The sequence below is a fragment of the Salminus brasiliensis genome, chromosome 5, assembly GCF_030463535.1.
Source record: "Salminus brasiliensis chromosome 5, fSalBra1.hap2, whole genome shotgun sequence".
In the NCBI taxonomy this organism is placed as follows: domain Eukaryota; kingdom Metazoa; phylum Chordata; class Actinopteri; order Characiformes; family Bryconidae; genus Salminus; species Salminus brasiliensis.
In genome coordinates, this window is record NC_132882.1 from 25620976 (window position 1) to 25635667 (window position 14692).

Genomic DNA, 14692 nt, shown 5'->3' on the forward strand with positions numbered 1-14692 from the left:
TGTGTGTATGTCCATGTTCACATCCAATTTGACGTTTGAAGCAGGTTAAGGTATATTGGTATATTTGTTGGATCTTGTTACCTCTCTGTTGGAAAGTACATACCTGTACTTACTGTCTCTATTCGCAGGCTGGTATATTTGGGTGTGCAATCTCTGTAATGTAATGTATTTGTCCTTCTCTTTCTGAGATTGTCTGTGCATGTGATTCTCTCAGACTGCACCGAACCTTTCCAGCCGGACTGCGCTTCTCCATGTGAGAAGCAGTGTGTTCTACAAGGCCAGACGGATGCTTGCACGGGCCAGTCGGACTGCACGGCTGGATGCTACTGCCCTCAGGTCAGCTTAACCCTCTACCCTTTTGCATTAATGACAGCAGACCCAACTGACCTTGCATAGAAAGTAAGGCCAGTAAGAGCATTTTTGTTCTTGTAATAAATGTGAATAATGTTAGAATATATACAAGCAAACATGAATATAATAAAAGATAACTTTTCTTTTTCAAGCAAGGATGTGTATACACACACACACACACTCTATATTGACAAAAGTACTTGGATACCTGCTTATTCTTTTTTTCTTCTAAATTTGGAGTCTGATGATTTGTTTGCATTCAGCGACAAGAGCGTTAATGAGAATAGGATGTTGGATGATCACCACACCACCCCATTCCAACTCTACTGCTCATTCCAAAAGTATTGGATGGAGCTCATCATTCCAGAGAGCACAGTTCCACTGCTCCACAGCTCAATACCATTTTGTTGTGCTTATAAAATATCCACAATACCCACATATCATTACAATTAAAAAAGTACATAAAATTGTTAAAATAAAAAAACAAAAAAGCAGAATTTCTTATTTTGAAGAAAGTAGTTGAAATTATTTCTACAGGCCCTTGGTCAGTGTGTGAATTTGGTAAATTCCATCACCAGCTCAATTGATAAGATAACAAAGTGATACAAGTAATGCTGGGCCACCACACAGAGAGCTTTGGAAATGGTTAAACGGACACAGAGACATACACATAACCATGTATTATTATATTAATATCATTTATATTTATTCTAATATGAATCTTTTACTGAGCAAATAAACACTGAAACAAAATAACTGCCCAGATAAGCAGTAACATGAACTTTTTAGCTTTAATTTTCACACATGCCTCAAACCTTTGCACAGTATAAAGTTCTGTTTCTATTTATAAACGGTTACTGCCCTGATAAACAGCTCTAAATATAATCTCAGGTGACCAGAGACTTTTGCACATTGCTATTCTCACCTCACATATCATTTCCAAGAATATAAGGCTGGTGTTAGTCTGTCAACTTCCATGAGCTAATTTTACCATCACACGTAGCAGGGTAACTTAGCAACAAGTACAAGAATTCTTCCCAAGTGCAACTTCCAAAATGCAGCGTGATTCACTGAAAAAGTCCAATGAAGCTTCTTCCAAACTTCCATGTTTCTGGGTGGTTCCAGGGTCTGCTGCAGCAGAATGACACATGTGTGCCTCCAGAGCAGTGTGGCTGTATTCACCTCCTCCAGCAGGACTCGGGCCCGCCTGTTCCCATCACTGTCCCACAGGGGACGCAGCTCACTATAGGCTGCAGCACATGGTACGATCACACATACTTGACTTTTGCTAAGCTTTATTAATAAACTGCACATGATTTTCAGTTCATAAGCTCTCCATTGCTTAGCTGGAATAGCTGGAAAAACAGAGAGAAAGAGATTGCTTCTGCATTGCTTCTGATATTAATTTATATTTTATATATATAACCGTTTGTGTTTCAGCTTATGCCATGAAGGGTCTTTGCAGTGTGATTTTCGGGGATGTGAAGGTAACAGAGTCTAAACATTGAAAAGTTCAGAATGTGAGCTACATTACATCTACCTCCACCTGGAGGTTGTTGTCAGTGTTTATCAACAAAATCTATGACTATAACCCATATCTAATCTGCAGTTGTACTGTTTACATATCTAAAAATAGAAATTTAGAGTCACTGACACTCTGCAGTTGACTAAACCTGGAGCTCCCTCTGTAATAGTTCTGGTGGATTACGAACAGTCATGGAATAAAGCCTGTAACTACACATATCAGTGCCTTGTGCTGTTATGGTTAATGTGATTATTATTGAGTATAGTAGTGCAGAGGTATGTGTCTTAGTCAGGGCTATCTGTGCTAATTTGGGGAGATTACACAGATACTCTTATCCTGTACAAATCGGCTTGTCAAATCCTGTATAAATTCGATGAATCCAGCTCAAACTGTGCTTTAGTCCATAATTCTTGCAAAAACCTTATTTCATTTTTGTTGATCACTCACACATCTTCCTCTCTCTCTCTCTTTCTCTCTCTCTCTCTCTCTCTCTCTCTCTCTCTTAGTGTCACTCAGTGAGTGGTCAGAATGGACTCCCTGCTCTCCATGTGTTCCTACATCTTCTCTCCTCCACTCTGGTTCTGAGGTGGGAGTAGATGGAGATGCTGAACTGTATGTGGTTGCTACTGCTCTGGTGTCGGTGCAGAGGCGTTTCCGGGCGTGTCTGGATGTTGACTCTGGTTTGCCTGTCAAGGGGAGAGAGGGGGAGTGCTCCAAACCTCTGGAAGAGGAAAGAATCTGCCCCCAACCTGATGTCTGCGAAGGTGGGATTAACCTTGAGTCACTGCTGACTGCTTATTTTTTGTTTCATATGTCATCGCTGTCACACAGAAAAACAGTATCTCATTTGTTGACTGTTGTTCACTTTTTGACATAATGTTCATCTAACAGTTCTTTACATTGTGCCAAAATCCGGGTGAAAGGACCAATAGAAATGCTATAAAATGACTTGGAATGAAATCTTTTCACATTGTCTTTTATTGACAGTCTATTCCCTGTAAAGGTTTCCGTTTTGGAGATACAGTGTCTTTCTGTGATGGTGACAATATAGATTTATAAGAATGTAATAAAAATATGATAATACTTAAACTAGACACCAAACAATATATATATGATAGATCTTGGACATCTGCAGTCTCTTACTGTAACCTCTGCAGGGAGGCAGGATGCAAGTGTAAAGGTTCTTTATTAAGAAGACATCTAAGAGCCTTATATAGGGGAACAGTAAAAGTCCAAATGTCTAGACAAGAAATTAGGAAAACTTTAAATCTAGAGCACACAGGAAGCTCAGATGCTGATGAACACGGACCTTGGGCAGGTGAGTCTCATAATCACCTTCAGCTAAAGGACAGCTCTTGGAGTGGCTTGGCAGACACATAACCAGTCCACATATAAACAGAAAGCTCTTGGCCTAAATCCCTGTGGAATTCAGACAGGGCCAGCATATATATATGCTTAATTAATATATATATATAAACAACATAGATTTCTGAATGCAAATCTCAGCAAATTACAGCAGCCAGCATGTCATATTTAAAATATATAGTAAATATGTATTATATTGTTAATATATTATAGATATATTCATATATTAATATATTATAGATAGCACTCTGAGCAGTCTGGAGGCTGTGAGTGTCTATGATGACTGTTTAATATGGATGTGTTGTTGACTTCAGACTTATGCCAGTGGACCGCATGGGGCTCTTGGAGTGTGTGTCAGGACCCGTGTAGTGGAGGATTCCGCCAGCGCGAGCGCAAGGCACTAGCAGCGAACCCTGGTCCCCGCTGCACAAGACAGCAGAGCCAGTCACAAAACTGCAACACCGGCCTCTGTCCTGGTATGTATACACACACATACACATACACACTGAGTACATGCCTTCTATATGTGCTAACAGTATACACATGCATAAACCTGCATACACCTTATGTTTTTCATAATCTTAAAAACATGAATTTTGAGATAATACAATAAGGACTGATTTCCTAAACAGGGATTAGACCTAATTCTTGACAACAGAACATTTTGAATGGAGATTGGAGTGCATTAAGTAGAAAGATGGGTATAATGCCAATCCAAACTGGCCCTACTATTTCGAACACTGTACACTATGGTCAGACATTAATAACATTTATTAAATTAAACCCACTAAACACTGAATTGAATTGCTATTGGTGAACACAAGTAATGGAGATTTTTTTTAAACTTAGGCTTAAGCCCTTTAAGTTTGTGGACACCTGCACATTGTAAGGCTAAGATTACAAGTCAGACACCCACAGATTGAAGAAAAGGATGAGATTTAGTAATACAGGATGAAGCCAACATTGTAGTACAATAGAGAAGCAAGATCAAAACAATGAGGCAGGGTAGAATCAACATGGGCAAGGCAGAGGGAAAAACGAGGATATGAGCAATAGGTCGACAACAGACAATCAGATAAAGGGCAAATCCAAAAGAGAGGTAGCCTGGGTGAAAAAGGGGTCAAAGCACAAAGATAACAAAAGGCAAAAACACTCAGTCTGCAAATAACAAAACCACACACCGGAGTGTATTGCAAACGGAGTGTCTTGATGAGTCAGGGGTATCCTGGGAAATGAAGTTCTCTGGACTGGTAGCAAAAGAACTGGGTTGTGTGACACTCATTCAATGTTTCATCTGAAATCAAAGGTATTGATAGGATGTTTTTCCCCCCTTTCCAGAATAGCCTTACACTAGATAGTGGAACATTGCTGTAAGATTTGATTGCATGTAGACACAGGAGTGTTCATGAGGTGGGGTACCAATATTGGATGATTAGTTTGGATCACAAACACCCTTCCAACACCAACACCATATGCTCAGCATATGTAACACTTCCTTAAGACTATTTAAAAAAGCTCTCCAGGTGGCTCCTCTTGAAGCTACTTGAGAGAATGCCACACATGTATAAATCTTCAAAAAGGCATCAAGGCTGTTTTGAATTTTCTCAATACTTGATGTCTTCACTTAGAAAAAATTCCAAACACTTTTGGACGGTAAACTGGCACATACTCATGCAGTAACACATGCACACCTATCACGCATTTGTGCTGAATTACAGGTGAACGCTGTGAGGACAGAGGGCGGGTCTATGAGGCTTCCTGTGCCAATCAGTGTCCTCGGAGCTGTGCTGATCTGTGGGAGCATGTGCAATGTCTGCAGGGAACCTGTCACCCAGGTACTGCTCTTACCTCTCATTATGCTGTTACTGTAATTATGCCACATCAAAACTCATAATTACCCATCTCTCAGCTCGTAAGGGGTGTAAAAACGCAACAATCAGTGTATCATCATGTAAACTGTACAGACTTTGTAAGTTTAGTATCAATTATATAAAATTGACAGTGTTAAATTAATCTAATTATCTCTTTCTCTCTCTCTCTCTCTCTCTCTTTCTGTGGATGTGTGGGTGCACACAGGTTGCCGTTGTCCTGACGGCTGGCTGCTGCAAGATGGTGAATGTGTAAGAGTGGCTACCTGTCGCTGTGGTCTCCCCACAGAGAACGGCACCCTTGAACTTACACCCGGGCAAAATGTCACAGTTGACTGCAACATCTGGTAAGACCACGCACATACACACGCACAGGGAAAGAGGGGTTTGATTTAATGTTGGTCTGTTAGAGGGATATTCTATATAGCTTATTCTACTTGGAGATTCTGCCTTATTCTTTAACACACATCATGTTCTATTGCCTCCACAGTCTGTGTATAAATGGGTCGCTGGTATGTACCGACCAGCCCTGCCCAACGTATGGTTCATGGGGGTCCTGGAGTGAGTGCTCAGTGTCATGTGGGACAGGACAGAGGACACGTAGACGCCCCTGCACACACACAGCTGGAGGCCCTCCCTGTTCAGAGACCAGGCAGAACCAGAACTGCACTCAGTCTGCGTGCCCAGGTCTGCCATAGCAATAATCTGTGTAGTCCATGTACTGTGTATATATGCTACCATTTAAACTGTCATATTAACAGCCCTATTATACATTATACAGTTTTTAAAACACATGTACAGTCACCGACTCTTCATAAGCCATTTGCAGTGTAATGATAAAAGCTTCTTCTGCTTCTGCGTCTGCTTCTTCTGCTTCTGCTTCTTCTGCAAACAGACAGAATTCTCTTCTATCTGATTACTTGCCTCATTTCACACTGCTTTAAATATTTCAACATAATTTACATATTGTGCAAAATCATATGCATTTTGGAACTGGAACTTGTCCTAGAGTTTCTACAAAGAGAAACATTTAAACAAAGAGACAAATGTTGAAATTTCAACACTGCATAAACACCAGATGCCAGAAAACAAAGGTGGTGGAGGTATGATTCCAGATCATGTAAATCATGCATAAACACCTGTAACTCTTAAAGACTTTGAGTGATTGTGATGATTATGCAGGTGCAGTACTTTTAGTGATCATTTGACATAGAATTGTATAGAATTGTTCAGTCACCATGAAATTATGTGTAACACCATGATATGTATGTCCAAGTCAAGGACACTACAACAGTAAATGCATTGTTAGGCCCAGCAGATTGCTGCCTTCAGCTATTTTCTTCAGCTATATTGGTTCTGTTTTTGTATAGCTGATTGTATAGTGAGCGAGTGGTCCTCCTGGAGCGAGTGCAGCGTCTCCTGTGGTGGAGGGGTGTCAGTGCGAAGTAAGAGTATTCTGCAGGAGCCTGAGCCTGGAGGACTGGCCTGCCTGTCACCTATTGAGCAGCACACTGCCTGCAATACCAACAGCTGTCTGCCTGGTGAGGAGAACCCACAAGCACTCAAGGACACGAACACACAGACACGAGGTGGCAGCCAATATTTACACTTTGTTTCGGCAGTACTACAAAACTACTTTTTTAAGTTGTGAGTTTTAATTTTAATTCTAAATTGCTTAGAATGCGTATTCTTTTTGTATTGAAGGAGAAGCAGTTTGCAGTGTTTTTACTACACTAACGCACACACACAGAAAATAGATTAAACAGAATTTAAGGCTTAATACCCTTTTTTATCACCCTAATATTTTTCTGACATACCATCCTGTGCAGCTCCATAAAGAGTCTAGCCAGCTCTAAATCATGGCATGAGCTGCAGAATCACTGGCCATAAACACACTGTCCTCCTCATCGCACATTTATGATGAACCCGCTGCATTTTTAGGCTGCATCGCCGGAGTTCCTTTCAAACACATACTCAAGCTTTCTGCTTATAGGAGTTTCACACTGAAATTCAGCAAGATCATCATCACTGGATTAATGGATTAATTTAATGGATTCATGTTAATGTTATAAATGGACATTGTTGTGTTATTTTCAGTGTGATCCATATATTTTAAATGAGTGCAGTGGGAAACAATCTCGTGAAATGTAATTATTATTGCATTTTAAACAATTGGCTTGCTAGCATTCACTACACACACAGGTCAAATTGGAGTGAATTTGTGCTGTGTTATAGTCTACTGTGTGCCCAGGAGACAAAGGGGAAATACTACTGGCTATATCCCAAAGCAGGAAAGCGAATGAACACTGAGGATCACCATCTCTCCTACATGGGGTCATGAAGTGAATCTGTCTACCATACACATGGTCACTTATCAAATGGTGTGGTTAATGCTCTTGTCCAAGTTTGTCGAGATACACTGCTCTACACTGGTGTGTGCCTAGTGACCTGAAAATATGTGACAGCAAACCTCACACGCCTCATAGGAAGCCTGTTCAGCCTTAACCCGCCCACATTGTTGGTATGGTCAGAGATTACAGTGTGAGAACTGCAGATTTGCGAATCGGAGAAGACCAGATTGAGAGAAAAGCTAAATACCATTTCTTTCTTCCTTAGTGATATCATGTGTTCACTGTACCATACACCAATCAGCCATTTTCTACACTTGCAGATAAAGAAAAAAACATAGACGCCACTGTATATGAAGATTATCAATCAAAAGAAGGGGCGTAAACTAGGTTTGGTGTGTTACAAGTAGCAAAAACTGTCAAACATAAGGATCTGAGCCACTTTGACAAGAGCCAAATTGTGATGGCTAGACGACTGGGTCAGAACATCTCCAAAACATCATGCAGGTCTTGTGGGGTGTTCATGGTATGCAGTGGTCAGTACCTACCAAAACTGGTCCAAGGAATGGCGACCGAGAAACAGTGACAAGCTACTTGATGCGATCCATGGAACCCATACCTCACAACTTAGAGGACTTAAAGGACCTGCTGCTAACATCTTGGTGCCGAATACCACACTGCTTTCAGATGTGTGATAAGACATGATACAACATGTTTGGCCGGTCAAGAAATTAAGATGAAGTTATAATGAAGCCTCATCGATGAAACGTCTTCAAAAAGTAAAAGGAATAGTGCTCCCAGTGTGGCTCAGCATGCATGCCATTAAATAAAATGCTTTATTTATTTTTTTAACATAGTTTGCTAAATTGATGGTGTTGTCACCAAAAATTATGAACACGTGGTTTTGACAATATGTGGTTTGGTCACTATTGTTCTTTTTCTCTCTTATGTCTTTGCTGTTGTGTCAGAGTGTCCTGTGGATCAGGTGTTTAGTGTGTGTGCAGGCTCATGCCCATTCTCCTGCCAGGATCTATGGCCTGAAAGCGAATGTGTGCCAGGACCCTGCAGCCCAGGCTGCGCCTGCCCTCCTGCTACAGTGAGTCAATATGAACACCTGAGAACTGCTCTATGGTAGTGCATTAGATACATCATATTTAAGTTAGCATTATTAAAATTAATCAACCCAGGGTTTTTGATTTCTGCTACTTGGTGCTAAAAGAACGAAGACACCTGGCGAGTACATGTAGCCTTTGCTAACCCTAATTTGCAGAAAATGAGCTTTGCTATAACTTACATACATTTTTACATGACATGGCATGTACAAAAAACATGCACAAATCATATAAAAAACTTCCACTACCACAAAACTGAAATGTACCCTCACAGTTTATATATCTAACACATTTAAACTGTTAGGCACATTAGTCAAATAAGTACTGACATCTATTTGATGGGAGAAGAAGCATTTCTCTATTCATGTGTAGCTTTTAGCTTTCTTCGATCTGCTGCGCTGCTAACAGTGTCCTGATTAATTTTCTTTTTACTTGCGTTTGAGAAGTTCATTTGTTTTGCTGGTACAATCAGCACTTTGTAACCGAAGTCTTGGTCTTGTTGGCATGAACTTTGAGACTACATTCTGGTCTAGAGTCTGACTGCAAGAGTAAGAGATGGCTGTATTGCGAACGGTGTTGCAGTCTGTATCTTGTCTCATTGATGACCTAAATAAGCAAAAAGAAAGGAATATGCCCACTTACAAGCACCACAAGAAAACTGCCAGCACATACCAATCAGACAAAGATTATCCCGGACAAGTTCCCAATTCTGTCATGACCCGGTTTAGGGTAAGGCTGTATAAGAAAATGATTTATAATATAATAATAGTTTAATAATATATAATAATAGTTTGACTTAAGCTGATACTTTCCCTTCTAATGTGTAGTTAGCTCCCGTTTGTTAGTTAGATAATAAAGTACAGTTTGTTTCCGAGGGAGCAGACCACTCTGCAAGCGGGGATCCCTGACACATTCACTTCATCATGTGTCGAGTTTAAGCTCCCCGTCTGTGAACACTGGCACAGAAAAAGCTGTGTCCGCAAGGCCTGGTTCACATTGCAGCCCATTTTCCTATAGCGTTTAGTTTAGTCTGGTGGTGACATGCTGCTTTCCAGTTTTAACAACATGATAATCTTCTGTCGCATTGTACCCTTTGACTAGGGCTGGGTGCATGTACATTTTGAAGGAGTAAATATAACAAGGAAAGACTATGAGGAAACAGTATTGGGATTTTGGGAATTGTTTTCAGCCCTTATTTGTTTTGTTTATGCTGGATTTTCTTTTGAGTAAAGAAAGAACAGTGAGGTTCACAGAGGGTCTCAATATTCAGCTTTGCTGAAAATACAGTTTGACTGTATGGGTTTGATTGTAGGACACCTTTAATTTATGCTTTAATTGCAACTTGAAGTAGTCTGTGATTTTTTTTTTACTGTGAAATTCTACATATCAAGGTACCAACGTGTGTGGTAAACAGACCAACAGACGTGGTCCAAATTATTTATATAATTATATATTTATAAGTTAAGACGTTATTCACAAGTAATAATAATTTTTGGGTTTCCCTGTAAATTTGCCATTTTGAATACAATGTTATGTTTCTCTCTATGCTTAGAAAATTGTGGCATTCACACATCAAACTTTAGATCAGATTATTATAAACTCAGCAGTCCAGTTGACTGTGTTCTCCTGTGCCCCCAGGTTATGTTTAATGGGACATGCGTGCCCCACTCCGAGTGCCCTTGCTCTCCTCTGTCTCTGCTACTGATGTCCCCCAACATCACCCTGGATGCCCTACAACAAGAGGTTCCCCCTGGGACTGTTGTACCACACCTCTGCAATGTCTGGTAATAATTCAAGCTGCTATCCTCTTGCTTTTGAGTCTCAGTCATTCACTCTCTTCCCCTTTCACCTTCCCTTCCTACTTAAACCAGGACATTGGTGAAAGCATATTGACTTGGAGTATGATATATATGTCATGTGTGCGCAGGTGACAGGGACACAGGTGAACATGGATCAGTGTATAGACTCAGTATGAGGTTCCGAATGATTTTTCCACCCACACAGGGTGTTGGGTTAAAGCAGCCATGACTGAAAAGGAATATGCTATAGGGTAAAACGCTTGCCTCTCTCAGTCAGCGTTCTGTAAAGTGCACATGCTGATGAGGTTGTTTTGACGTAGTGGCTGTGTTGGGAATTTGATCTAGCCACTGAGTCATTTGCAGGAATGGCTGCCCTTTGTAAAGACACAAATAGGGACAATCATTCAGCTCTGTAACAACTATTCAAAATGTTATGGGGTTAAAAGTGACGGGGTTGAAGATTTTGTGCTAAATTGGCTTAATACCTTTCTATGCTAGCAAACACTGTTGTGCAGTATAGTGTTTTCATGTGATATATTTTGTGTAAACATTTGTTAAATAAGATTTTAAGTAAGAACAAGGTTAAAACATTGGGCATCATTCACAGTTCTAACAAGAAAAAAGTCAGATTCAGCAGATTTAGCCCTGTCCCATTGAGCCCTTGCACATCTTGTTTTGGGTGTTTCTGCTAAGCAAGACTGTAGGGTGTCCTTTTTTCAGGATTTAAATGGTTTTGGGGATCTTGTATCTGAAAATTCATAAAGCACTATTTCAATTCAATTCAGTTCAATTTTATTTATATAGTGCTTTTTACAACAAATGTTGTCACTAAGCAAGCTAGTGGCAACAGTGGCAAGGAAAAACTCTCTCAAGTTGAGAGGAAGAAACCTTGAGAGGAACCAAGCGGAACCCATCCTCCTCAGGTCGACACCAGATAATAAAAAGCAAAACAGGAATAAAAACAACAATAAAACAAAACTGAATTAGGAAAAATAAAATGGTAAATGTGACCATGCAGATAAACAGTCCGAAGCAGAGTCATGCAGAGATGTGAGGATGAATCAATGCGAGGCCCCAGAGCAGGACAGTGGGCAGCAGGGTAGTGGAGAGCCAGGTCAGGCGGTACCAGGATGGTTCAGTTGGAACTGAGCATCTCAATACATGTGAAAGAGACATAAAGAAAACAGAAAGAAGGGAATAATACAAGGGGTTTGGAGGAGTGCAGGAAAATGTTATGGGGGGGGGGGTGATAGCATTATAGGATCTCATAAATGGACATGTATCAGCAGCAAGCAGACAGCAGGGGGTAGCTCAGCACATAGGAGAGAGAGAAAATTTTTTTGTAATTGTTAATACGTGTTAGGGACCAAATCCAGAGAATCACCCCATGATAGTGGACAATCAAAACATCTTTAGAAACTGTTACACAATCTTTAAATATCTAAATGCTGTTAGATTGGTGCATGTTTATGTCGATGTGTGCCATGTTTCTCACTATAATTCTCTTCATTTTGTCTTTCTCATTTTTTTTTTCTGCACATGCAGCGTGTGTGAAAATGGAGTGTTCAACTGCACAGAGGAATCTTGTGATGGTAAGCACAGCTCAAGTGTTTAACGTGTTTTACCGCATCAGCTGGACAGATAGCTCCAGGGCCTGTCAAAACAGTACTGAGTGGAAGCACAGTGCATGTCTTGTAGCGCTGCTGTTGTTCCAAAACCTTTGTTGTTACTGTAGCAAACACAGTCTTGCCAGCTGCAGAGATTTTTTAACGCAGTATGCGATTTTGATAATACCATATGTTGTGTGTGTGCCTCTGTCTTACAGTGGACTGTGAATGGGGCAGCTGGTCAGAGTGGAGCTCGTGTTCAGTATCCTGCGGCTCTGGACAGCAGAGCTCTAGCCGCTTTGTATTACAGCCCAAGCAGTACGACGGGCACGAATGTGAGGGCCCCAGCCATAGGAGCAGAGTCTGCACGCAGCCTGACTGCAGTAAGAGTCCTTCTCTACCAATGGTTCTAATATCTGTGGATTTTCAAGTTGCTGAAAATCATTAATAAAGGTGGTAAACTTTTATATTAAATTCATGTTGCAATGTTTCACCAGCCAGTACTTTCATTGTACTGCTGGAACACTGGCTGTGGTCCATCCAAGTTTATATAGTATACACACTGTTCACATGATAAATGTGTTTCCAGTGACCACCCAAATGTAGACAGCTTATGATTTGGAGAGGTGACATGAATTTTCAGCTGAATGCCCCCTTATGTACCACATCAAAGCAGCTACTTAATATTGCTAATCACTAAGTTTATAATAATATTTTAATAATATTTAAAATATTAATATTTTATATACAGTTGCAAAGAAGTGAATGTGTCAAAAAAAACTGCAGTAATGCATATGTAAAATAAACAGTAGGGTATATGCCAAATCAACAGTAATGTTCTGACCTTATTTTGCCACACCCAATTTCAGGCATAAAAGTTTGGTTTTCTGTCGTATTAAAAGTTAATGCTATGTCCATATGTCTGCTCTTACTATTCTGTGGAGAGAAATCTCTGTTATGAAGCTCTGGTGAAACTAATACATCAGGTGCTTGTAATGCTGTCAAGTTAGACATTAGCCTAAGAGCAAACCTCAGAGCCTCACAAGCACACGTCTGCTTCACTGGAGCTTCATAAACAAGCCATTTCTCTGGGTGAAGATGTTCTGGTCTTGGTCAACCTCCTTTGCCATGGAAAATGTTAAATGTTTTATCTGATTCGGAGTATCAGGCTTTCCTCAGTCCTCTTTCCATTGCTATAGCTTGTCCAGAGGGTGAGCGCTGGAGACGGAGTGTGTCAGAGACAGACCGTGTGTGTGAAAAGAGGTGTGTGGACATGTACAGAGCTGAACCTCTGAACTGCACCTCCACAAATGCCATCTCCGAGGGCTGCGTGTGTGAGGACGGGCGTTATCGCGGCACGGACGGCCTATGTGTGATCCCTGCTCTCTGTCAGTGTGAAGAGGAGGATGGCACTCTGCGAGAGGTATGTACACACACACATACACACACACACACAAGCACACACTCAGAGAAATTGGCAGGTTCATCATCCCGCCAGGTGACCGAAAAACAAATAGAGTGCAAAAATGTACACCCACAGACAGCTACAAGCATACAAACAGTTACAGAGCGCAGGAGACACATCACAAAAGCACAAAAGCACCTATCAGTGTACCCCCTTATTCTCCTTTTCTATTGCCAGCTACGTTGTGTATTTATCTCAAAAAGGGGCCTAATTATTGGACCTAAATGATTACCCTTCAGGGCTTTTTCTAGAGAATGCCACTATAATAATTACTGCCATCAATAATGCATAAAAATGTGGAAAGGCATTAGAGTGGTATTTAAATGAACTACAGTCCCCAGTTAAGACCGTGCAACTCGAATGTTCTGACAGGAGAGCATTACTAGTAAGCTAATGTTGATAAAGCTGTTGCATCTCAAGATGTAAATGAAAATGGCTCATTAGGAACTCTCATGCCGTATTAATCACAGATACACTGACCCTGGCGCTTGATTTGCTATAAAATTAACAGGCTTTCTGTAGCTGCCAGCCTCAGAGTCAAAACCCTGGGGCTGGCCTACAAAGCCAGAAATGGACCAGCCCCACCATACCTAATGGCACTGGTCAAAACCTGATCCGCACCAAGAGCCCTTCGAGTTTCAAGTATGATACAGCTTCACACTGTTCCTCAGGATGGAACACCAGCATCTACACTTTTCTCAGCCCTGGCATCACGGACAAACTTCCCATGCGTGCCTGAACAGCACTGTTCCTTGTTGTCTTCAAAAGCTGATTGAAGACCATCTCTTTCAAGAGCACTTAAATCACAGTAATCTCACACTTATTAAAGGCTTGAGATTGCACTTTCTTTACCTCGTTGACATTCAGGCAAAGGATATTGTCACTGTCACAAAAAAGTGTTGTCTCCAAAAGCACAACTTCACAGCAGAAGGAAAAACACCTTCTTAACTTTCAAAGAAAAACAAGAGCTTTCAGCGTAAAAAGATTTTATTCCAGGTCATTTTGAGCATTTCTTTTAATTCGATTTGATGAAATGTACTATGTAAAGACCAACTGTCAGATCCACATTATTTTAAAAAAAGTAGATACTAGAGGTTGCACAACTTGTAATTTTTACAAGTCACCTAGTTATCCAAAAAAGTAATCAGCTAGTTACGATTTCCATAGTGAAAATTATGCAAGAAATCTCTAGCAGGCGTTATTTTTACTTTTTCAGTTAAAATAATGCGTCCAGACCTATTTAAGATAACCG

At 40.6% G+C, this 14692-nt stretch overlaps 1 protein-coding gene across 1 annotated transcript in view; it reads left to right on the forward strand.

The window, feature by feature from the left end:
- Window positions 1–14692, forward strand: part of sspo (SCO-spondin) — a 92950-nt gene that overhangs the window by 70053 nt on the left and 8205 nt on the right. The window contains 14 exon segments of the mRNA XM_072679964.1: window positions 215–336; window positions 1477–1613; window positions 1792–1838; window positions 2383–2640; window positions 3556–3717; window positions 4960–5076; window positions 5318–5456; window positions 5600–5796; window positions 6480–6650; window positions 8426–8553; window positions 10208–10353; window positions 11914–11960; window positions 12194–12358; window positions 13175–13398. Of these exon segments, the coding sequence (XP_072536065.1) occupies window positions 215–336; window positions 1477–1613; window positions 1792–1838; window positions 2383–2640; window positions 3556–3717; window positions 4960–5076; window positions 5318–5456; window positions 5600–5796; window positions 6480–6650; window positions 8426–8553; window positions 10208–10353; window positions 11914–11960; window positions 12194–12358; window positions 13175–13398 (2060 nt within the window).